The 23,715-nt window shown below is 40.4% G+C and overlaps 1 protein-coding gene across 2 annotated transcripts in view; it reads right to left on the reverse strand.

Annotated features, from left to right (window-relative positions):
* Positions 1 to 23,715, reverse strand: part of KDM7A (lysine demethylase 7A) — a 318,101-nt gene that overhangs the window by 35,068 nt on the left and 259,318 nt on the right. The window contains exon 16 of one of the 2 annotated variants that reach the window (XM_053719030.1): positions 12,683 to 12,813. In XM_053719030.1, coding sequence (XP_053575005.1) covers positions 12,683 to 12,813 — 131 coding nt within the window. Of the gene's footprint in view, positions 1 to 12,682; positions 12,817 to 23,715 lie in introns of both variants that reach the window. The other variant, XM_053719029.1, reaches the window with a different exon arrangement.

Below are 23,715 nucleotides of genomic sequence, written 5' to 3' on the forward strand. Positions count from 1 at the left end.
TCTTGGGAACTAATACCCAAGCTGTGGAATCCACGAGTAATAACAAAGGGAGGAGTTTAAAAAACATTTTTTTCACTGATAACTTAAATCTACAGCCCCACTAAAACTTAACAAGGGCTAATATTTATCTTTTTTAAAGCACTCAAAAAAATAAATCAATCAGGCAAGAAAAAATTAGCCTGAGACAACTGTCTGAAGGACATTCCTACCAAAAGCTGCATCAAAAGAAGCAAAAACATAAAAATGGTAGACTTTAGTAAAAGTATGCAAAGAAGACCAAGTAGCTGCCTTGCAAATTTGGTCAACTAAAGCCTCATTCTTCAAAGCCCAAGAAGTGCCAACTGACCTACACGGCGGAGGCTGAACTGCCTTCAAGTAAGCCTTGTGAATCAAGAGTTTCAACCAAGAGGCCAAAAAACAGCAGAAACTGTCCTTTTCTAGCATCAGAAAAGTGAATGAACAAACTAGAAGTTTGTTTAAAATCCTTAGTAGCACCAATATAATATTTCAATGCTGTAACATCATCCAAATTATGCAACAGTCTCTCTGAAGAATTCTTCGGATCAGGACACAAAGAAGGGACAATTTATCTGCTAAAGATTTCTGAAGAAACAGGAAGAAGAGGCAGGCACTACTCGGGGGTTAAAAAGCAAGCAATAATTTATTGATAGATATAAGCCATACAAAAAAGAAATAGGCTTAAAAATAACACCAACAGCAAGCACGCAGATAGACAGACACAGAGGGACAGACGGCCTGACGCGTTTCGCGCCCACTAGTGGCGCTTAATCTTCATCTGAAGAAACAAAAAAAATAAAATAAACAAAAATAATGATGAAAAGCAAGATAAGGCGGATCACAAGAAAGAGCAGATAGCTCTGAAACTTTTCTAGCAGAAGAGATAGCCAAAAGGAATAAAACCTAAAACCAAGAAAGCAGTTTAATATCAACTCTATGGTTAGGTTCAAAAGGAGGAGCCTGCAAAACCCTTAAAAGAATAAGAAACCCCTAAACGTTCTTTCATGATTTGGATAGAACATACCATTTTAAACAACTTTCAAATTTACTTTATTCTCTTGTTATCCTTTGCTGAAGGAACAGCGTTTCACTACTGGCAGCTAGCTGAAAACATCTAGTTAGCCAATCACAAGAGACTAATGCGTGCAAGCAACAATCAGCAGCTAGCTCCCACTAGTGTAAGATATGTGCGTATTCTTTTTCAACAGGGGATATCAAGAGCACAAAGCACATTTAAAAAAAAGAAGTGAATTTAAAAGTGTCTTAAAATGACACTATCATCTTAAAATGATTATCTGAATCATACAAGTTAATTTTGACTTTCCTATCCCTTTAACGCCAAGTTAAGATTCCATGGAGGAAAAATTGGCTTGATCACAGGCTTAATAGGAACCAAAGCCTGAACAAACCATGAATATCAGGATGATAAGCAATCTGCCTATGAAACAAAACTGAAAAAGCAGATATCTTCCCCTTCCCCTGGCAGATAGGCCCTTATCCAGACCATCCTGTAAGAACTGCAAAATCCTAGGAATTCTGAAAGAATGATTCGAAAAACCATGAGCTATAAACCAAGAAATAAAGGCCTTCTAGAACTTATGATAGATTTTCCTAGATACAGGCTTATGAGCCTGAATTAAGATTTCAATCACTGAATCAGAGAAATCTCTGTCTAAGGACTAACTGTTCAATTTTCATGCAATCACGTTTAGAGACTTGAGATACGAATGGAAAAACAGACCTTGAGATAAAAAGGTCTGACACCAGAGGAAGAGGCCAAGGATGGCAACTGGACACCTGAACCAGATCTGCATACCAAATCCTTGCGAGGCCAAACTGGGACAGTCAGGATTACTGAAGATTTCTTTAGGCTTATCATGGAGATCACTCTAGGAAGAAGTACCAGAGAAGGAAACAGATGAGCAAGCTGAAATGACTAAGGAGCTTCTAGAGCATCCACAAATACTGCTTAAAGGGTCCCTGGACCTAGCAAAGTATCTGAGAAGTTTGTTGTTCCAAAGAGAAACCATCAGATCTATTGCTGGAAGACCCCAAAGACCAACAATCTGATGGAATCCTGGTGAAGAGACCATTTCCCATGGATGAAGAGATTAACTTAAGTCTGCTTCCCAGTTGATCACTGGAATATGAATTGCAGAGATTAGACAGGAATTGATTTCTGCCTATTAAAGTATTCTAGATACTTCCCTCATGGCTAGGGAACTGTGAGTTCCCCCCCGATAGTTGACATAAGCCACTGCATCCCCTGATGGTTGATATAAGCCACTGCAGTAACATTGTCTGTTTGGAAACAGAGATGATACTCCCTTTTCAACAAGGCCTGAAAATAGCACGTAGCTCTAGAATATTTATTGGAAACCATGCCTCCTGAGGATCCCAAACCCCTTGTGCTCTCAGAAACCCCTAAACAGCTCCACAATCTAAAAGACTTACATCTGTAGTGATCACAGTCCTGGTAAAACGAGCGAAAGAAGCCCCCTGAATAGTGAACTGATGATCCTGCCATCTAGACAGAGACTGAATTGTACTGGGATCCAGAAATATCCTTTAAGACAGCGGAGTAAGATCCTTGCACCACTGACTAAGCATACTAAACTGAAGAGGTCTAACAAAAAAATGAGCAAATGGAATTGCATCTGAAGCTGCAATCATGAGCCCTAGAACATCCATACAAAGAGTAACAAGAGAAAGAAAGACTTAAGGTTCAGACAAGCTGACACCAATTGTAACCTTCTCTGTTCAATTAGAGAGATTAATGGAGACTAAATCTATTTGAAACCCCAAAGTTACCTTTGTTTGAGGACTAAAAGAACTCTTTGGAAAATGTATCCTTAAACCATGTTATTGAAGAAACAACAACAGTTGGTTGGTGTGATATTCTGCTAAAGGAAAATATGGAGCTTGAACCAAGATATTGTCCAGGTATGGAAACACTGATCACAGACAATCTGGGCACCCAGAACCTTTGTTAAAATTCTTAGAGCTGCAGCCAGACCAAATGGTGGAGCAATAAACTGAAAATGCTCGTCTAGAAAGGTAAACCTCAAAAACTAGTAATGTTCCCTGTGTATTGGAACATAAGGAAAAGCATCATTTAAATCTGTTGTGGACACAAACCAACTTTGAAGGCATAATAGTCTGAATAGTTTATTTCCCTGAAAAGAAAGACAATCTGGATTTTGACACCATGTCAAAATGTTTGGCGTCTATGAGCAAACTCAGAAGATTGTTACAAGCTGAGTCATTAGAACACTGTAGATGAAGCAGCAGCCAACACCAGCAATATAAATAGCAGGTCTAAGCAAGTACCCTGCTTGCAAAAAGGCCCTTCTATGAAAAGACTTTTTTTTATCTAAATGATCTTTAAAAGAAGTACTGTCTTCCAAAGTGATAGAGTGGTAATAGCCCCATCAAACTTGGGAACAGTTTGCCATAATTCAACATTGGCAGCAGGTAAGGGATATAACTTGCAAAGGGATTACAAGAATTGCCTGGTTTAGACCATTCCCTAGAAAGCATATCATAGACAGCATCAGTGATAGAAAAAACGTCAGGAGGATTAGCAACAGTTTTAAACAAGGCTTAAAGTCATAAACCGTAGATTTAACCTCTAAAGTAATTATAACTTCTTTTAAAAGAGAACGAATATTTTCAATTTTAAATGAAAGAGAGGAAGTTTCAGGTTCAACACCAGAGGCAGACTCTTCATCACCAAAGGAAGTCTCGCCTTCTGAAGCTATAACCGTATCCCTGACTTCAGGGGACATAGTGCTAGTAGAAGGTAAAATCTAGACTAACCTTTTACACTTATTTGAAGGTTGAACAGCAGCCAATGCTAATTATAGAATAAGAGTATATTGTAGATCCATAGAAGGAGGCAAAAGACAAGTCCCTACGACCAATTATGGAGGGTCTGTGACAGATTTCCCATGAGGTGAAAAAGGAGTCACAAACCATACACATATACATCCCTCTGACAAGCATTATACTCTGAGGGGAACCCGGGCCTCAACATAAACCAAGAACCCCTCTCTCTGAAGAATCACATGCACATCTTCATTCTTCGACCACCCTCAGCAGAGGCAAAGTAAAGACTGTGGAACATGTGAGGTGGGAGGAGTCTTATAGAGCTCTAGGGGTTTGGGAAACTTTGCTTCCTCCTAGTGAAAAGAGTAATTCCCAGGAGTAATGGATTGTGGACTCTCACCACCTGTATGAAAGAAATGTCGTCTTGAAATTACAAGGTGTTTACTATACATTTAATTTACTGTTGTCCACACATTGCTGTCAACACCATATTAATTCAGAGGGAAGTGCAGGGTTGAAGGAATACTAAACCCAAATTTGGGTTAAGTATCGCTTTAATAATAAAGGTAAATGAAACAAAAGTTTTCTTCAAAATTCAAATAGAGCATGCAATTTTAAACAAGTTTCCAATTTACTTCATTCTCTTGGTATCTTTTGTTGAAAAGAAAGCAGGTAAGCTCAGGAGTGAACACATGTCTGCAGTAATATGTGGCAGCAGTTTTGCAAGAATGTTATACATTTGCAAGAGCACTAGATAGCAGCACTTTTTTCCTGCAATGCAGTGCTCAGGACACACTACCTATCTAGATATCTCTTAAACAAAAAATACCATGAGAACAAAGCAAATTTGACAATATAAGTAAATTGGAAACTTTTTCAAAATTGTATGCTCTTTCTGAAACATGAAAGAAAAAATTGGGTTTTCATGTCCCTTTAAATTAACCCACTCGGGGGCGGAGCCTGGAGCCGAGCAGAGATGGAGGTCTGATCCTTTAGCTCTGTGAGACGTCGCCACAAAAAGCTAATTAAACTGTCAATAGTACACTGCAGACTTAGCCACATGAACCCTTGGCTATAGAAGAGGCACAGGACGGCCCGGCACAAAAGTTTAAACGGCGGTGTAAAAGGAGAAACTTTCAAACAGGTGCGGCACTAATATGTAACGGCCGCCATATTAACCACGCGGCACTACTCCACATGGCTACCAGAGACCGGAATACATCCTGAGTGCCCATTGTGATATGTGGAACCGAAATGGGAGAAGTGGAGAGAATCGGAGAGTGACAGGCTTCAGGTACTGTGAACTGTGGTTATAAACTTTTACGAAAGTTGGCGGACATTTTTCTAAATGTACACAAAGATGTATCATGCTAAAGGAGCAGCTCAGTGAGCTGAAGGGCCGCACAGAATATCAAACAAACACAGCATTACTATTCACGCAAGTAGTAACTCCTGCATATATAAGATGAACAGAGGGGAAAACTTTATTCTCTTATTTTGGGACTTCAGATATATAACATATTAGCATAACGCCATGCTGCAGTGAAAAGCAACATACGATACACAATGATGCTGCATGATATAAAGACCCGGTTCTGAGGGAACATTAGCATTACTAATATAACGTATAAGTACAGAGTCACTACTACTACAAGCTGATACTTAAGATCCAAGTAAGGGTCAAGCATATATAAGGCCTCTGCAATATAATTCCTTCTCAACTTGACACTAGCCTTATCCCACACTACCGTATTCACAAGAGATCTACGCCATTAAAGACATATACCCTCACCTACAGTAAAATGTCTGCCAGGAAACAGAATAAACCACCTGCAACAAGCAAATCTCAGGTCTCAAGCCTCTTTTTCAAGTCTAAAGGAGATAAAGTAGCAGGACAACAGCAATCCATTATAGAGGAAGATGCAGGATCAGACTCAGACTCTAGATCAGCAGAGGGGGATGCCACGCCGGTGACTAAGGCAGATCTCAAATTACTTGTCTCAAAACAGGACATCAACTTAAATTTCGAAAAATTATGGGACAAATTTGACAGCTTCCAAACTACTATCACCAATAATCTTGCCGAAATTAAATCTGACATGCTAGATCTAGGTAACAGAGTAGCCTCGCTAGAGGAACATGAAGATACTACCACAGAAGAAATATCTGCATTGAATCAACAAATTAACTCCCAACAACAAGTAATAACTGAAATAGAAGATAAATTGGAAGATATTGAAAACAGGAATCGGAGGAACAACTTGAGGATCAAAGGGATCCCAGAATCAGTATCTTCTTCAGAATTACAGAACTATTTACATCAACTATTCCAAGCTATCACGGGAGAAACGGGTGATGAGAAGCACCAAATGGAGAGAGCCCACAGATCACTTAGAGCAAAACCTAAAGAGGACGCCCCACCAAGGGACGTGATAATCAAGATGTTTCGATTCCCTGAGAAAGAGGCAATATTATCTGCAGCAAGGAAGCACCCAACCTTCAAATTCCAGGGATATGTTATTCAATTTTACCAAGACTTGTGCCTGCGCACACTACAGAGGAGAGGTACACTGAGACCACTGACTTCTTTACTGAGAAAACATCAGATAATTTATAGGTGGACTTTCCCATTTGGCCTGCATATCCAGTTTGAAGGCAGGTATATCACTCTCAAAGACCCATCAGAAATACCAGATGTCTGCAAGAGGCTCAGACTGGAGGTACCTGACATGCCTTCCAATACATTCCCCGAAGAGGATCTACAAAAGAAACACAAAACTCCTCATATTCAGAACCAGAAATGGTCCAGAGTATCAAAGAGGGGTACCAAGACCTGAGAAATACCGAATTTCATCATACATCTCTCTGCTTTCACAGCACTCTAGGAGGTGCTGACACAAGGAAAATTTTTCCCTAATTTAGAAGAATATCAAAGCTCAGTTTTGTTTATATCAAAGGGGAAATTAGATGGTTACAACCATATCGAGCTCCCATCTCTTACATCATCAATGAGGGAACTTTCAACAAAGGGTAGCTGGACTTAGATATTACTCCCTTTTCTCCAAGAACTGTTGGACACAATATTTCTTTCAAATACATTGTGCAAGCCTTGGAGTAAGGGTCACAGTGACTCACATAGGTTGGTTACTTAAACATGTAAGACATAAGTTAAAGTCTCCACAAAGCTTTGAGGTTCATTATTGATGATATGTTCAAGTCAAAATAATGCTTTAACCTGCTTTTCTTTACAGTTATAGAAACTCATCATACAGTATACTATAATACAGTTGATATGAGGCGATGTCTCGCATTGCTTATTGATAATTGTTCTTTGTTTTTTTTTTTCTTATTACCAAAGTTTTGTTTCAGAATCGGATAAATGGAGAATAGCATTTACCGGTTAAAAGTTACAAATTTTTCACTAGTTAAATTTTGTTTTTTTGTTATTATGTCGCCATATCTAATTATGTTTGCAATTGCCTTATTATCCAGAAGGAGGGTCGGGGTCAGCGGAGCCGGGGGGGTGGTACAGAACTATGTCTAGGATCTCAGGAGACTCTTGGAGGAAGGAGCATGTATAGCGACGACACCAGGGTAAGATAACAATGACTAATCATATACACCTAATATCACATAATGTAAGGGGTCTCAACACAGATGTTAAACGCAGATCAGCCATGACCCAATATGATAGACTAAAAGCAAATCTGATTTTCCTCCAGGAAACACACTTCACCAGCTCCATTATTCCTAAATACTGGTCTAGACAGTTCCCCCAACACTTTCACTCAGTAACGGATAGCAAGAAAAGAGGGGTCTCCATATTAATACACCACTCACTAAACTTCAACACAGAAGAGGTACTGAAAGACGCGGAAGGTAGATACTTAATAGTCAGGGGATCAATTCAAGGGACAGAGATAACGCTTTGTAACATTTACGCCCCAAACGAAAAGCAGGACATCTTCCTGACTCACATAGCACACCTACTCACACAATGGTCCCAATCAAGAATTATATTGGGGGGGGACTTTAACTTGCCTATTCAAATTATTGAGACAGAGGGGTCGTCAGTACTAACACACAAACAAAGACATCACAATGCTATGGTTAGATCAATTAAAAGAGCCTTGTCGGCCCAAAATGTTATTGACTCTTGGGAGTCATTATATGGCAAGACTAATGACTATACATTCTACTCCTTTGCTCACAAAACATACTCCAAGCTAGATTATGTATACCTTAGCCAAATACTTATACCTAACTTACAATCCTCCTCCATACATGCATGCGCATGGTCTGACCATTCTATTGTTAGTATTAAATTGACAGGAATTCTTAGACATTGCAGTAATCGTTCATGGACATTTGACCCAAATATACTTAGAAACCAGACTACACAGGACGCAATATTAAAAGCCCTAACTGAGTATTGGTCTATAAACACAGACACAACTAATAATCCACTTTATACTTGGGCAGCACATAAACCATTTATTAGGGGTTTGCTCATACAAGCAAAAGCCACTTATAATAAAATGACGAGATCAAAAACAGATAAATTACAAACAGAGATAAACGACCTGACTACACAACATCAACGTACTTCTTCTACAAAAACATTCAAACTCCTCCAGGAGAAGAGAAGGGAACTGTCTGGGATCATGTCGGCCGCCTCTCTTAGAGCTGCACAGAGACTAAAGGCACATTACTATATTTACTCAAACAAACCAGACAGATACCTAGCACATAAACTACAGGAAAAAATTAGATCTTTCTCGATCCCCTCTATCCAGACCCACATTGGTTCATACACATCAAATCCACAGGAAATTACAGATACTTTTGCAAAGTACTACCAATCACTATATGATGGTAAAAAAACTAATCCATCGGCACATACTAAAATACTTAGAGAACAATTCTTAGCAGCAGCCCACCTCCCAGTAATCGATAAGGAGGCCTTAAAGGAATTAAATGCAAATATAACGACAAAAGAGATCTTAGAGGCAATTAAAAGTCTAAAGCCAGGAAAAGCAGCAGGCCCGGACGGGTTTCCAGGGGAATATTATAGATTATTTAAGATGGCACTGGTCCCACACCTCCACAAATTTTGTAATGATATTATGTTAGGTAAAAACATCCCTATGGATATATTGCGTGCTAAGATAATAGTTATCCCCAAACCTGGTAAGAACCCGAATTTATGTAATAGCTACCGCCCTATTTCATTAATAAATCAGGACATAAAGATCTTTACCAAAATACTGGCCAACAGACTGAAAATACATCTCCCCTCTCTGGTACATCCAGACCAGGTGGGATTTATTATAGACAGAGAAGCACCTGATAACATTAGAAGGACAGTGGACCTAGTTGATCACCTAGATAAGACCAAAACGCCTTCTCTGCTCCTTTCACTGGATGCAGAGAAGGAGTTTGACAGAGTGGACTGGGAATACATGTTTGAGGTATTAGCTGGGTTTGGACTCAGGGGCCCCTTCGTGAAAGCCATCAAAAATATCTACTCCTCCCCTACAGCTGTGATTAGAGCGGCGGGGTATCAATCGAACCCTATTGATATTCGTGGAGGTACTAGGCAAGGTTGCCCCCTTTCTCCGCTGATTTTTGCACTATGCATAGAGCCCCTAGCGGCAACAATCAGACTTTCCCCAGATATACATGGAGTTAAGATAAACCAAAATGATTACAAACTCTCGCTTTTTGCGGATGATATTCTTTTGACACTAACGAAACCCCTGATTTCACTACCAAATTTGTATAAAATTCTGCAAGACTTCTCAGATGTGTCGGGATATAAAGTCAATTTAGATAAGTGCGAAGGACTGCCCATAGCTCTCCCGACCCATACTTCTAAACTAATAGAAACGAATTTCACATTTACCTGGGCTAGAAAAGCGATACAGTATTTAGGAGTCAAAATACCTAAAGACTATAAAGATTTGTATAAGATTAACTATATCCCTCTTTTAAAAAAAATTTAAAAAAAATTAGGTCGGACCTACACAGATGGAAGAGTAAACAATTCTCATGGTTTGGTCGCCTTTCGGCAATTAAAATGACTATTCTTCCACGCATATTATACCTCTTTAGGGCTTTACCTATCAAAGTCCCAACCCCAGATATAATCAAATTACAACAAGACCTAACGGGATTTCTAAGAGGCAGTAAGTTAGCCAGAATTGCTTCCAGAACTTTACAACTTCACAGACAGGTGGGGTGGGTATGCCGAACTTGATGGAGTACTATCAAGCAGCTAGATTAGCTCAAGATCTACTACTGAATAAAAACACAAACGACATTATATGGACTACACTGGAGGCTGAAGTAGAAAAAACTGATAAGTCTTCTGATATACTATGGAGACCTACTAAGGGATACACAAATACCAACACCACCTTATCAGCCTCTGGAGACTCGGTAAAGACCTGGACAGCGTTGACCAGTGCTCTTCACCTATTACCAACAGACTCAATAGCCAGACCGATTAAAACTCTGCTCCCGAATGATCTACATTTACAACTGGAAAAATGGGAGAATAAGGGACTTTCTAGTAGATGGTAAATTCATTACATTCGCACAAACCCAAGATAAATTAGCTCCCTACAAACTCCACTGGTTTCTATACCTGCAGATCTCATCTGCGTTACACAAATACCTACATTTTCCTCATACAAGAAAATTAACAACATTGGAACAATTTATAATTAACAAGAAAAGGGATAAAAAGATGATTTCCTATCTATACATAGCTATACAAAAGGCAAGATACACCTCAAACACTCCAATAGTTGATAGATGGATAAAAGATATAGGTACAGATCTAAAAATAGAGGACTGGATAGCCATCACACGTGACGTTGGTAGAGGTATGATTAGTGCTGACTTCAAAGAGAACTGTATTAAAACCACTTTCAGGTGGTACTTGACCCCGACTAAAACTTCTCACTATTCGCGTGGTTCCACCAACCATTGTTATAGAGGGTGTCGAGAAGTAGGTACATACATTCATATGTGGTGGGAATGCCCTAAAGTGCGGCTGATATGGTCTGAGCTATCGTCTCTACTGAGTACTTTGCTATCAGAAAATATCAATCTCTCGATGGCGCAGGCCTTACTGAACGAACACATCCCAAGATTTAACTCTGCCATAAACACTTTTATAAGTACACTATGCACAGCCACAGGGATATGTGTAGCAAAGTATTGGAAGATGGGGGTACCAACTTGGACTGAGATAATGGAAAAGTTTAAAGTTACATACTCCATGTCGGAGCAAGCTTCCTTGATTCAAGGTTCGACAGAGTTTTCAGAAAATTTGGTTTTATTGGATTATGGGAGACAGAGGAGTGAGAGGAGGTATAGAGGAAACTGAACCTACTTAGAAATTAAGACAGGAGGGGTGAGGAGGGGACTGACGGGGAGAAGGGATCTAGCCTTCCCCGGCTCTGCTGAACTCTAATAATGTTGAGATATTGTTGCTGACTTTACCTTTTTTCCTTCTTGTTCACATGCTATAAGTATTATGTCAAAGATAGGCAAAATGTATAGGCTAAGACATATGCATTGGTTACAGGTTTCTGTTATGTTGATTTTTATTGTTGGATTCTTAAGTTTAAATATCTACTTTGGTGGTCATATATACTAGATAGCAAAGAGTAACTGGACCACAGAAGACAACAACTTATTGAGATTGGGCTTCCAGAGCCCCAGGAATTGCTGGACTTAATTACCGAACATGCCCTAGTGCTCCATCAGTTATATGGCAGGACAAGAGTGTATAGGAGCCAATTCAGCCAGATATTTTGTAAGCTATATTTTACTTATCAATGTTGTTGTACATTTTATGATGTTAATTATTTGAAAACTAATAAAAATTATTTCAACCTAAATTAACCCACTCTATACAATTTTTTATATCACTATGCACAGGGCTTCTAGTATTACTGTTTATGCTATGAGCAAAATAATCTTATACTGTGTACCATCAAAATGTCAATCATATATACTATATTTACACTCTGCATTAACTAATTTTATACAATGAAATAAACAAATAAGCTTGCTAGGGGCCCATTACGCATATTTTAAAGGGACACTGTACCCAATTTTTTTTTCTTTCGTGATTCAGATAGAAAGTTGCTTAAAATTGCATGCTCTAATTTACTCCTATTATCAATTTTTCTTCGTTCTCTTGCTATCTTTTTTATTTGAAAAAGAAGGCATCTAAGCTTTTTTTGGGGGTTCGAAACTCTGGATAGCACTTTTTTTTATTGGTGGATGAATTTTTACACCAATCAGCAAGGACAACCCAGGTTGTTCACCAAAAATGGGTCGGCATCTAAACTTGCATTCTTGCATTTCAAATAAAGATACCAATAGAATGAAGACAATTTGATAATAGGAGTAAATTAGAAAGTTGCTTAAAATTCCATGCTCTATCTGAATCACAAAAGAAAAAATTTGGGTTCAGTGTCCCTTTAATGTAACGGAGTATTCATGTAGTGTTTTTCTTGGTCTCTTTTCCACTTTATAGGTATTGTTTGTTTACACCAAATAGAGAGTGGGTGTGATTGTGTCTATAGAATAAGTCATCTGTATAAAACAATATCTAGTTCTAAACCTTCAAACCTAAAAGGACTATAGAATACCGTTACAAACATTTTTCTTTTAAATATGCTTGTCTATACATAATACAAATACAATCAAAGTCAAGGCTTCATTAGTTCACCTTTGCAACTGCATATATTAAACTATAAGTAAAGAAAATGCTCGCTTACGGACAGCTTTAACCAGAGTAATGCTCCTCTCTAACCTTTTGCATGGAGTAACTTCAGCATACTGGTCTTCATCAGATGTTTCTTCCTTTACGGAGTCCTCAAAATTAGGGAAAACATCCTGCTGGTCTTCATCCCCTGAGCTTTCTGAATCCTCCGAGGAGTCTTTCTGCTAGGACACAACACACACAACTTGTATGACATAAAGGTGATCAACAAAGATATGACAATTATAAATATAGTTAACCATTATAAAAGTTACATAGATCTAAGTTCACTGGTTTTAAAACCCTTCCTCAGGCCTCCCGAACAGGCAAATCTTTCTTGGATGGATACAAAGGAGCAAAGCATACATGTTTGCCAGACGCTAACCACTAATCTTTGTACTAGCAGTCTGACCAAATAAAACCACATATTATTCAAGACAAAACCATTTAACATTAGTCAATGCCCGGATTTATACAGACTATAGCTGTACAACACACAGTTGAAATTATGTAACACAATGTAACAGTGATGTCACTTTCTGACCAACCCTTGCTGCAACTCACATGCAACTATAAAATGCTTAATGACAAAAATGTGGCAAATGCCAAACTGCTGCCTTTAGACATGGGCAGGGATTTGTTTTCTTATACAGCCCATGCCAGAGACACTGTATTTCTAAGTCTTGCTGTACTCACCACTTCTGATATCGTTTAATGATGAGCTACCTATTCTGACTGGTTCATCATTCCTGGAAGCAGACAGTTCTGTATCTAAGTGGAACCAACAGCAGCCTCTTGACTTTTTAATATTAACAGAATATTTTATTAAAAAATTATCCCTGACCCTGTCTGCCCCACCGTTCTTCATTTCATGGTGATACTTGGCTCTCATCAGATCAGGGTAATGCTGTTTGACATAACCTTAAGATACTGCCAGTATTTTCTCCTGAGCTACTTGTGCTAATGATTCTACTAATCTATTCTATGTTCTTATAAAGATCTAATTTAATCCTGTTTCTCAAAGGTATAGTACACTTCTTTCTATTTATCTTTATAGAAAGAGACGGACAGATAAACCAATTATAATTTTTATTGGGTGGGGTAAAAGGTTTTCATCAGGGATTCAAGTGAGACAAAAGTGTAGCAGGTGTATGAGAGAGGAGGAAAGAGCCTACAGCACACAAATCAGGACTAGGATACAGTGTGGCTTAGGTCATTACATAATTCTAAGCTTTCAATTACTTACTATACAGCAATGCTCTTTGCCTTGCTGTGACCCAGCCTGATGTACTTTTGACGGGCTGCATCTATCAACTCTCTTGCTTCGGCTACCTATCGGTTAGATTTAGAGTTTTGCGGCCAAAGGGGGGCGTTAGCTACGCATGTTTTTTTCCCCCCGCACCTTTTAAACAACGCTGGATTTAGAGTTCTCAGAAGGGCTGCGTTAGGCTCCAAAAAGGGAGCGTACAGGCATATTTACCGCCACTGCAACTCTAAATACCAGCGTTTCTTACGGACGCGGCCAGCTTAAAAAACGTGCTCGTGCACAATTCCCCCCTTGGAAACAATGGGGCAGTTTGAGCTGAAAAAAAACTGCAAAAAAGCAGCGTTCAGCTCCTAACGCAGCCCCATTGTTTCCTATGGGGAAACACTTCCTAAGTCTGCACCTAACACCCTAACATGTACCCCGAGTCTAAACACCCCTAACCTTACACTTATTAAACCCTAATCTGCCGACCCCGCTATCGCTGACCCCTGCATATTTTTAACCCCTAATCTGCCGCTCCGGACACTGCTGCAACCTACATTATAGCTATGAACCCCTAATCTGCTGCCCCTAACACCGCCGACCCCTATATTATATTTATTAACCCCTAATCTGCCCCCCCCCAACGTCGCCACTACCTACCTACGATTATTAACCCCTAATCTGCCGACCGGGCCTCACCGCTACTATAATAAATGTATTAACCCCTAATCCGCCTCACTCCCGCCTCAAAAACCTTATAATAAATAGTATTAACCCCTAATCTGCCCTCCCTAACATCGCCGACACCTAACTTCAGGTTAGGTGTTCCGATCAGCCAATAGAATGCAAGTTCAATTTGATTGGCTGATTGGATCAGCCAATCAGATTTTTCCTACCTTAATTCCGATTGGCTGATAGAATCCTATCAGCCAATCGGAATTCGAGGGACGCCATCTTGGATGACGTTATTTAAAGGAACCTTCATTCGGACTTAGGACGTCGTTAGAAGAGGATGGATCCGCGTCGGCTGCTTCAAGATGGTCCCGCTCCGCGCCGGATGGAAGAAGATAGAAGATGCTGCCTGGATGAAGATGTCTACCGGTCCGGATGCCCTCTTCTTGCCGGATAGGATGAAGACTTCGGACCCTCTGGAGGAGCTCTTCTGCCCGGATAGGATGAAGACTTCGGAGCCTCTTCTGGACGGATCGGTGATACCCGGCGTGGTGAAGACAAGGTAGGAAGATCTTCAGGGGCTTAGTGTTAGGCTTTTTTAAGGGGGGTTTGGGTTAGATTAGGGGTATGTGGGTGGTGAGTTGTAATGTTGGGGGGGTATTGTATGTTTTTTTTACAGGCAAAAGAGCTGTTTTCTTTGGGGCATGCCCCGCAAAAGGCCCTTTTAAGGGCTGGTAAGGTAAAAGAGCTGTAAAATATTTATTTTAGAATAGGGTAGGGCATTTTTTTTATTTTGGGGGGCTTTGTTATTTTTTTAGGGGGCTTAGAGTAGGTGTAATTAGTTTAAAATTCTTGTAATCTTTTTTTATTTTTTGTAATTTAGTGTGTTTTTTTGTAATTTAGTTTAGTTGATTTAATTGTAGATAGTTTAATTTATTGATAGTGTAGTGTTAGGTTTAATTGTAACTTAGGTTAGGATTTATTTTACAGGTAATTTTGTAATTATTTTAACTAGGTAACTATTAAATAGTTATTAACTATTTAATAGCTATTGTACCTGGTTAAAATAAATATAAAGTTGCCTGTAAAATAAATATTAATCCTAAAATAGCTACAATATAATTATTATTTATATTGTAGCTATATTAGGGTTTATTTTACAGGTAAGTATTTAGCTTTAAATAGGAATAATTTATTTAATAAGATTTATTTTATTTCATTAGATTTAAATTATATTTAACTTAGGGGGTGTGTTAGGGTTAGACTTAGCTTTAGAGGTTAATACATTTATTATAGTAGCAGTGAGGTCCGGTCGGCAGATTAGGGTTTAATAATTGTAGGTAGGTAGGGGCGACATGGGGGGGGGGGCAGATTAGGGGTTAATAAATATTATGTAGGGGTTGGCGATGTTGGGGGCAGCAGATTAGGGGTACAAAGGGATAATGTAGGTTGCGGCGGCGTGCGGTCGGCAGATTAGGGGTTAAAAATTTTGAATAGAGTGGCTGCGATGTGGGGGGCCTCGGATTAGGGGTACATAGGTTGTTTATGGGTGCTAGTGTACTTTAGAGCACAGTAGTTAAGAGCTTTATGAACTGACGTTAGCTCATAAAGCTCTTAACTCCTGGCTTTTTTCTGCGGCTGGAGTCTTGTCGTTAGATTTCTAACGCTCACTTCAGCCAAGACTCTAAATACCGGCGTTAGGAAGATCCCATTGAAAAGATAGGATACGCAATTGACGTAAGGGGATCTGCGGTATGGAAAAGTCGCGGCTGGAAAGTGAGCGTTAGACCCTTTCCTGACTGACTAACTACCAGCGGGCGGCCAAAACCAGCGTTAGGACCCCCTAACGCTGGTTTTGACGGCTAGCGCAGAACTCTAAATCTAGGCGTATGTTTGCTCTGTAGGCAATAATTACCTAATATTTGGGCCTTTGTGTTAGGGAGTCCCTCTATAGTGAGCTTGGTAACTCTTATCCGGGCGCAGCCAACTACCTTTATACACCCGAAATGTAGGAGAAACATTAGGGTATAAATGGTGCCAGAAGAATAAAACAACTATTAGGGAACCACCCATAGACAAGAAAAAACTGGCAGGGCCATAGACTCTCCCTATCCGGAAGGAAAGGAATTTATTTGGTAAGCATAAATGTTTTCCTTCTTAAGATAGGGAGAGTTCACGGCTTCATTCCTTAACGTTGGGAAAACTATACCCAAGCTCCAGAAGACACTGAATGAATAATGGGAGGGAACAAAAAGGAAGAGGCGGACCATAGGAATCTGCCCCTTGGTGGATGAGATTTGAAGCCTATCTTGTATTTCTTAGATACCACCTCCAGGACCCACAAATCCTGTACGTCCTTGAACCAGGTGTCTGAAAAAAGAGAGTCTGCCCCTACACGATACGATCCCGGATCAGGGTCCGCCCCTTCATGCCAATTTGTTTTCGGTGGGCTTCTTATTCTGCTTGGATTTGTTCCAGGACTGAGCCGGCTTCCAAGCACTCTTGGGTTGCTCGGGCTTGGAGGAGTATTGTTGTCGTTGGGATTTGTCAGAACGAAAGGAACGAAAATAAGAAGATTGTCGTCCCTTAGACTTGTTCTTCTTATCTTGCGGTAGGAAGGCACCCTTGCCTCTGGTAACCATAGAAATAATGGAGTCCAGGCGTGGACCAAATAAAAACTTTCCCTGGAAGGGAAGAGAAAGGAGTCTGGACTTAGAAGTCATATCCACAGACCAAGACTTCAACCAGAGCACCCGGTGAGCTAGGACCGCAAAGCCAGAGGCCTTTGCATTTAGGCGAATAAATTTGCATGTTCGCATCACAGATAAAAGAATTAGCAAATCTCAGAGGTTTAATTCTGTCTTAAATATCCTCGAGGGGAGAGCCCACCTCAATGAGTTCCGACAAAAAGTCACACCAGTAGGTAGCCTCTCCGGCAACTGCAGCAACCAGATAAAAAAAAATCCTGTATGTTGAAACATCTTTCTCAGAAAGGTTTCCATTTTCTTATCCTTTGGCTCTCTGAATGAAGAACTATCCTCAAGAGGTATAGCAGTATGTTTAGCAAGCGTAGAGATAGCACCATCCACCTTAGGAATGGAGCCCCACAAATCCAGTTGAGAGTCCGGGACATAATAGCTAAATCCGATAAATCTTTAGATGACTGCGGGTCAGGAAAGCTACGTTTAACCTTTATCCTGCGTCTCCAGGAAGAAGGCCCCCTCCAGATGGAGGATTAGATGTGCTACAGGGAACTGCATGTGGAGTGGATAATGTAGCAAGGGTAGTAATCTCACAGGACGCAGAGTCCTGAATGGTACACGGCTCAGAGGGACTAAGAGCCTTAGCAGGCTTGTCTCCCTTCTTAGACTTTATAACAGTGTTAAGGCATGTGGAACATAATTGAGGGGGCGGGAAAACCACAGCCTCCTCACAATATAAACAGGTATGATTTAGTACAGAAGGAGTACCTTCTAACATGTAAGAGTCCTCCATAGCTCAGGTTATACCCACAGAAGGACACAAATAAAAAACTTATTTTTTTATTATTCTAATAGAAAACTGCACCTTTATATTATCAATGGCTGAGGCACTTACAACATCCTAGACCCAGACAGTTAACAGAGGAATGGCTCGCCTCAGATTCAAGTCTCAGCCGAAATGGAGGAAATTAACATAGACCACTCCCGGTCACATGGAGTGCAAGACAGTACTTCCCTTGTTATTACACGTACAGCAAGTAATAGGAGATGTGCAACACTTTCAAAAACGAAAGTGAAACTTAAAAGTAAAATCTGTTTGTTTCAGCCAAAAACACACACACACAGTCTATCAGCCCAGGACAAAAAAAACAACAAACAAAGCAGCATGTAAATAATTAATACACTGATTAACCCCAACTGTTCAATAAACCCCCTTCAGAGGATATTAACCCTGGATCCTATCAAGGTATAAAGGAGCCACACTGTGACCCTGTTATAGCATTTTATGTGTAAAAATTGAAACAATCTTACCTCCAGGATCCATGTTGTGGAACAGAACACAGCCTCTCAAGTGTGACAGTCTTATAGCAGCGCTCCTGACATGGACACGAGTGAGACACAGCAGGCAGTGATACTCGTCAACACTGATTGCTTAGGAGCTGTTAGAGTCTGGAGATGCTTTCTGCGAAACCATCCAGACTACTGCTAACTTTCATCAATACTCTCACTGAGAGGTTAACATGACTACTTAAAACTCCAGTACTATCTCAAAGGGCAGATACCCTTTTTCAGGACTCTAAATTTTCTGACACTTCTCTGCCACCTCCTAACGTGACGAAAGGCAAAGAATGACTGGGGTAATGAGGAAGTGGGAGGGATATTTAAGCCTTTGGCTGGGGTTTCTTTGCCTCCTCCAGGTGCTGTATTTCCCAACAGTAAGGAATGAAGCCGTGGACTCTCCCTATCTTAGGAAGGAAAATGTAGTTTTGCTTTTTTTTTTTTTTTTTTTTTTTTAACTGCTAACCAAGTCCCACAGTGCAAGATGTATACATGCGTTTACAGACTGCTGCTGGCTCCTGTTTATGTTATCTGTCTTTTCGTATGCAGGGAAGAAGGTAGGGGGATGTTTGCTCTTTTTGTTTTCAAAGCCCCTTTCAGTGGGTGTTCCAGACTACCTAATCAACAATGTTACACTGGGAGCTTCTAAGTAAGTTTTTAAACTGTTTTATACTAGATTTTTGGATCAGTATTTTTGCATATTCTTATTTATAGTAGTGTCTATTACATGCAGTTATATGAAAATTGGTGTAGACTGCTCTCCCAGGTGGTGACCCACCAAAGAACAAGCTACTGAGCCGTTGTTCATTCCTCGTTGAGCACTTCTCTTTCTATATATAAAACAGTACTGAAGCAACCAGGAGGTGAGGTCTTTTAAGTTACTTATGTGCTACATTATAAATTACTAAAAATATTACTTTGCCTTCATGATGTGGCACCTAAGAAGTTCATGTTAGAGTGTGTTGAAAAAAACCCTGTTCAAATACATATATATAAAACATTATTACCGTATCAAGTCCATATCAAAAGTTATCTCCTGGCACCAAGTAATTAGACACAATCCCCCAGGGTACATTATTGGTATTTCAAATGCATGCACTAGGTGAACACACACTATAAAGTGGTCTGGGACACAGGTGTCCTACTGAACAAATGGAATTTCTGATGCCTGTTCCTGGAATCTTAGAGATGGATGCTGGTAATGCCATCAACACGAGAGAAAGGAAGCAGAGAATAGGTTCTAATGACCATTAATTATTAATACAGTGTGTATTGATTCTTTTATACAGTTGAGCAAATAGTGAAACACTTCTTAGATCATACGCTGCATAAAGATCGCTAAACATGACAGTAACACACGTCAGCTGTTGAATTTCCTATTACTCATTAGAAGCAGCAGTTACATAAATACAAATATAGCAAAAGTAGGGAACTTCAATAAAAAATAAAATGCTGTAACAAAAACAAAAAATTTATGCTTACCTGATAAATTTATTTATTTCCGGATATGGTGAGTCTACAGGATCATCAATTACTGTTGGGAATATCACTCCTAGCCAGGAGGAGGCAAAGAGCACCACAGCAAAGCTGTTAAGTATCACTTCCCTTCCCACAATCCCCAGTTATTCAACCGAAGGAAAAAGGAGAGAAAGGAAATAACACAAGGTGTAGAGGTGCCTGAGGTTTAGAAAAAATAACGGTCTTAAAATAGAGGGCGGGGCCATGGACTTACCATATACGGAAAGAAATTTATCAGGTAAGCATAAATTTAGTTTTCTTTCCTAAGATATGGTGAGTCCACGAGATCATCAATTACTGTTGGGAATCAATACCCAAGCCAGAGGACACAGATAATTAGAGGGGGACAAAACAGGGAACCTAAACGGAAGGCACCACTGTTTGAAGAACCTTTCTCCCAAAGGAAGCCTCAGCCAAGGAAAGAGAACCAAATTTATAAAATTTTGAAAAAGTATGCAAAGAGGACCAAATCACAGCCTTGCAAATTTGTTTTACAGAGGCCTCATTTTTGAAGGCCCAAGAAGAAGAAACAACCCTAGTGGAATGAGCTGCGATTCTCTCAGGAGGCTGCTGTCCAGCAGTCTCACATGACAAATGAAAAATACTTCTTAACCAGAGAGAAAGAGAAGTGGCAGTAGTTTTCTGACCTTTGCGTTTCCCAGAAAAGCAAACAATGCAGAAGACTGGTGAAAATCCTTAGTCGTCTGCAAATAGAATTTAAGAGCACGCACAACATCAAGGTTGTGCAACAAACGTTCCTTACGAGAAGAAGGGTTAGGAAAAAGAGAAGGAACAACAATTTCTTGATTAATATTTCTATCCAAAACAACCTTAGGAAGAAAACCAAACTTGGTACGAAGTACTGCCTTATCTGCATGAAATATGAGATAAGGCGAATCGCACTGCAAAGCTAAGACTTCCGAAACTCTCAGAGCAGAAGAGATAGCAGTAAGAAACAAAACCTTCCAAGATAACAACCTAATATCTATGGAATGCATTGGCTCAAACGGAGCCTGTTGCAAAACTTTAAGAACAAGGTTTAGACTCCAAGGTGGAGTAACAGATTTAAACACAGGCCTGATGCTGACCAAGGCCTGACAAAAGGATTGCACATCTGGCACATCCGCCAGACGCTTGTGCAACAAAATACATAATGCAGATATCTGACCCTTCAGGGTAATGACAGACAAACCCTTCTCCAGGACTTCCTGGAGAAAAGACTAAATTCTTGGCATCCTAACCCTACTCCAAGAATATCCCTTAGACTCACACCAAAAAAGATATTTACGCCATATCTTATGGTAAATTTTTCTAGTGACAGGCTTACGAGCCTGAATCATGGTCTCAATGACTGACTCGGAAAAGCCATGCTTAGCTAAAATCAAGCATTCAATCTCCAAGCAGTCAGCTTCAGAGAAACGAGATTTGGATGAAGAAAGGGCCCCTGAAGTAGAAGGGGTCCTTCGTCAGAGGAAGTCTCCACAGAGGTAGAGACAAAATTTCCACTAGATCTGCATATCAGATCCTGCGAGGTAACGCAGGAGCTATTAGAATCACGAACGCTCTCTCCTGCTTGATCCGTGCAATGACTCGTGGAAGAAGAGCAAACGGAGGAAACAGATATGCCAACCGGAAGTTCCAAGGAACTGCCAGAGCATCTATCAGAAAGGCCTGAAGATCCCTCGATCCTTGAACCGTACTTTGGGAGCTTGGCGTTCAGATGAGACGCCTTCAGATCCAATTCCGGTAACCCCCATTTGGCTGTAAGACCTGGAGAACACTTCCAGATGGAGTTCCCACTCCCCAGGATGGAAAGTCTGTTTGCTCAGGAAATCAGTTTCCCAATTGTCCACTCCTGGAATGTGGATGGCAGACAGCAACTGTGAGCCTCCGCCCACTGAATGATTCTCGCCACCTCCCTCATGGCTAAGGTACTCAGAGTTCCCCCCTGGTGGTTGATGTTAGCCACTGAGGTTATGTTGTATGACTGGAACCTGATAAAGCCAGTTGAGGCCAAGCCATCAAGGCATTGAAGATCGCTCTCAACTCCAATATGTTTATGAGGAGAGCAGATTCCTCCTGAGACCAAAGTCCCTGCTCCTTCAACGAGTTGAGCCCATCAGGCTGGCGTCCGTGGCCACAATCACCCATGAGGGTCTCTGAAAGCATGTCCCCTGGGACAGTTGTTCTTGAGACAGCCACCAGGGCAGAGTCTCTTGTAAATTGATCCAGAACTATCCTCTGAGACAGGTCTACATAATCTCCATTTCAATGGCTGAGCATGCATAACTGTAGATCTCGCAAATTAAATCAAACAAGGGGAACTATGTCCATGGAAGCCACCATCAAACCAATTACCTTCATACATTGGGCCACTGATGGCCGTACAGCAGACTGTAGAGATAGGCAAGAGGAAAGAATCTTGGCTCTTCTGACCTCCGTCAGAAATATTTTCATTGATAGGGAATCTATAATGGTTCCTAAGAACACCAACCTAGTAGGCGAAACAAGGGAACTTTTTTCCAAATTCACTTTCCATCCGTGGGAACGAAAAAAAGACAACAAGATCTCTGTGTGAGATTTTTCTAGTTGAATAGATGGCGCCTGGACCAAAATGTCGTCCAGATAAGGTGCCACTGCAATTTTCTGGGACCGAATTACTGTCAACAGAGCTCCCAGGACCTTTGAGAATATTCTGGGAGCTGTGGCGAGGCCAAATGAAAGCACTACAATTTGAAAGTGTTTGTTCAGATAGGCAAATCTCAGAAATTTGTGATGATCCCTGTGAATGGGAACATGCAGGTATGCATCCTTCAGGTCTATGGTCGTCATGAATTGACCCTCTTGAACCAGAGGAAGAATGGAACGGATAGTCTCCATTTTGAAGGACGGCACTCTGAGAAAACATTATTTATGCTTACCTGATAAATTTATTTCTCTTGTGATGTATCGAGTCCACGGATTCATCCTTACTTGTGAGATATTCTCCTCCCCTACAGGAAGTGGCAAAGAGAGCACCCACAGCAGAGCTGCCTATATAGCTCCCCCCTTAGCTCCACCCCCCCAGTCATTCGACCGAAGGCTAGGAAGAAAAAGGAGAAACCATAGGGTGCAGTGGTGACTGAAAGTTTTAAAATAAAAATATATATGCCTGTCTTAAAAAACAGGGCGGGCCGTGGACTCGATACATCACAAGAGAAATAAATTTATCAGGTAAGCATAAATTATGTTTTCTCTTGTAGGATGTATCGAGTCCACGGATTCATCCTTACTTGTGGGATACCAATACCAAAGCTTTAGGACACGGATTAAGGGAGGAACAAGACAGGGACCTTAAAATGGAAGGCACCACTGCTTGTAGAACCTCCCAAAAATAGCCTCCGAAGAAGCAAAAGAAGCAAATTTGGAAAAAGTATGAAGCGAAGACCAAGTCGCCGCCTTACAAATCTGTTCAACAGAAGCCTCACTTTTAAAAGCCCATGTGGAAGCCACAGCTCTAGTAGAATGAGCAGTAATCTTTTCAGGAGGCTGCCGTCCAGCAGACTCATAAGCCAAACGGATGATGCTTTTCAGCCAAAAGGAAAGAGAGGTAGCCGTAGCCCTTT

The sequence above is a fragment of the Bombina bombina genome, chromosome 6 (assembly GCF_027579735.1).
Source record: "Bombina bombina isolate aBomBom1 chromosome 6, aBomBom1.pri, whole genome shotgun sequence".
In the NCBI taxonomy this organism is placed as follows: Eukaryota; Metazoa; Chordata; class Amphibia; order Anura; family Bombinatoridae; genus Bombina; species Bombina bombina.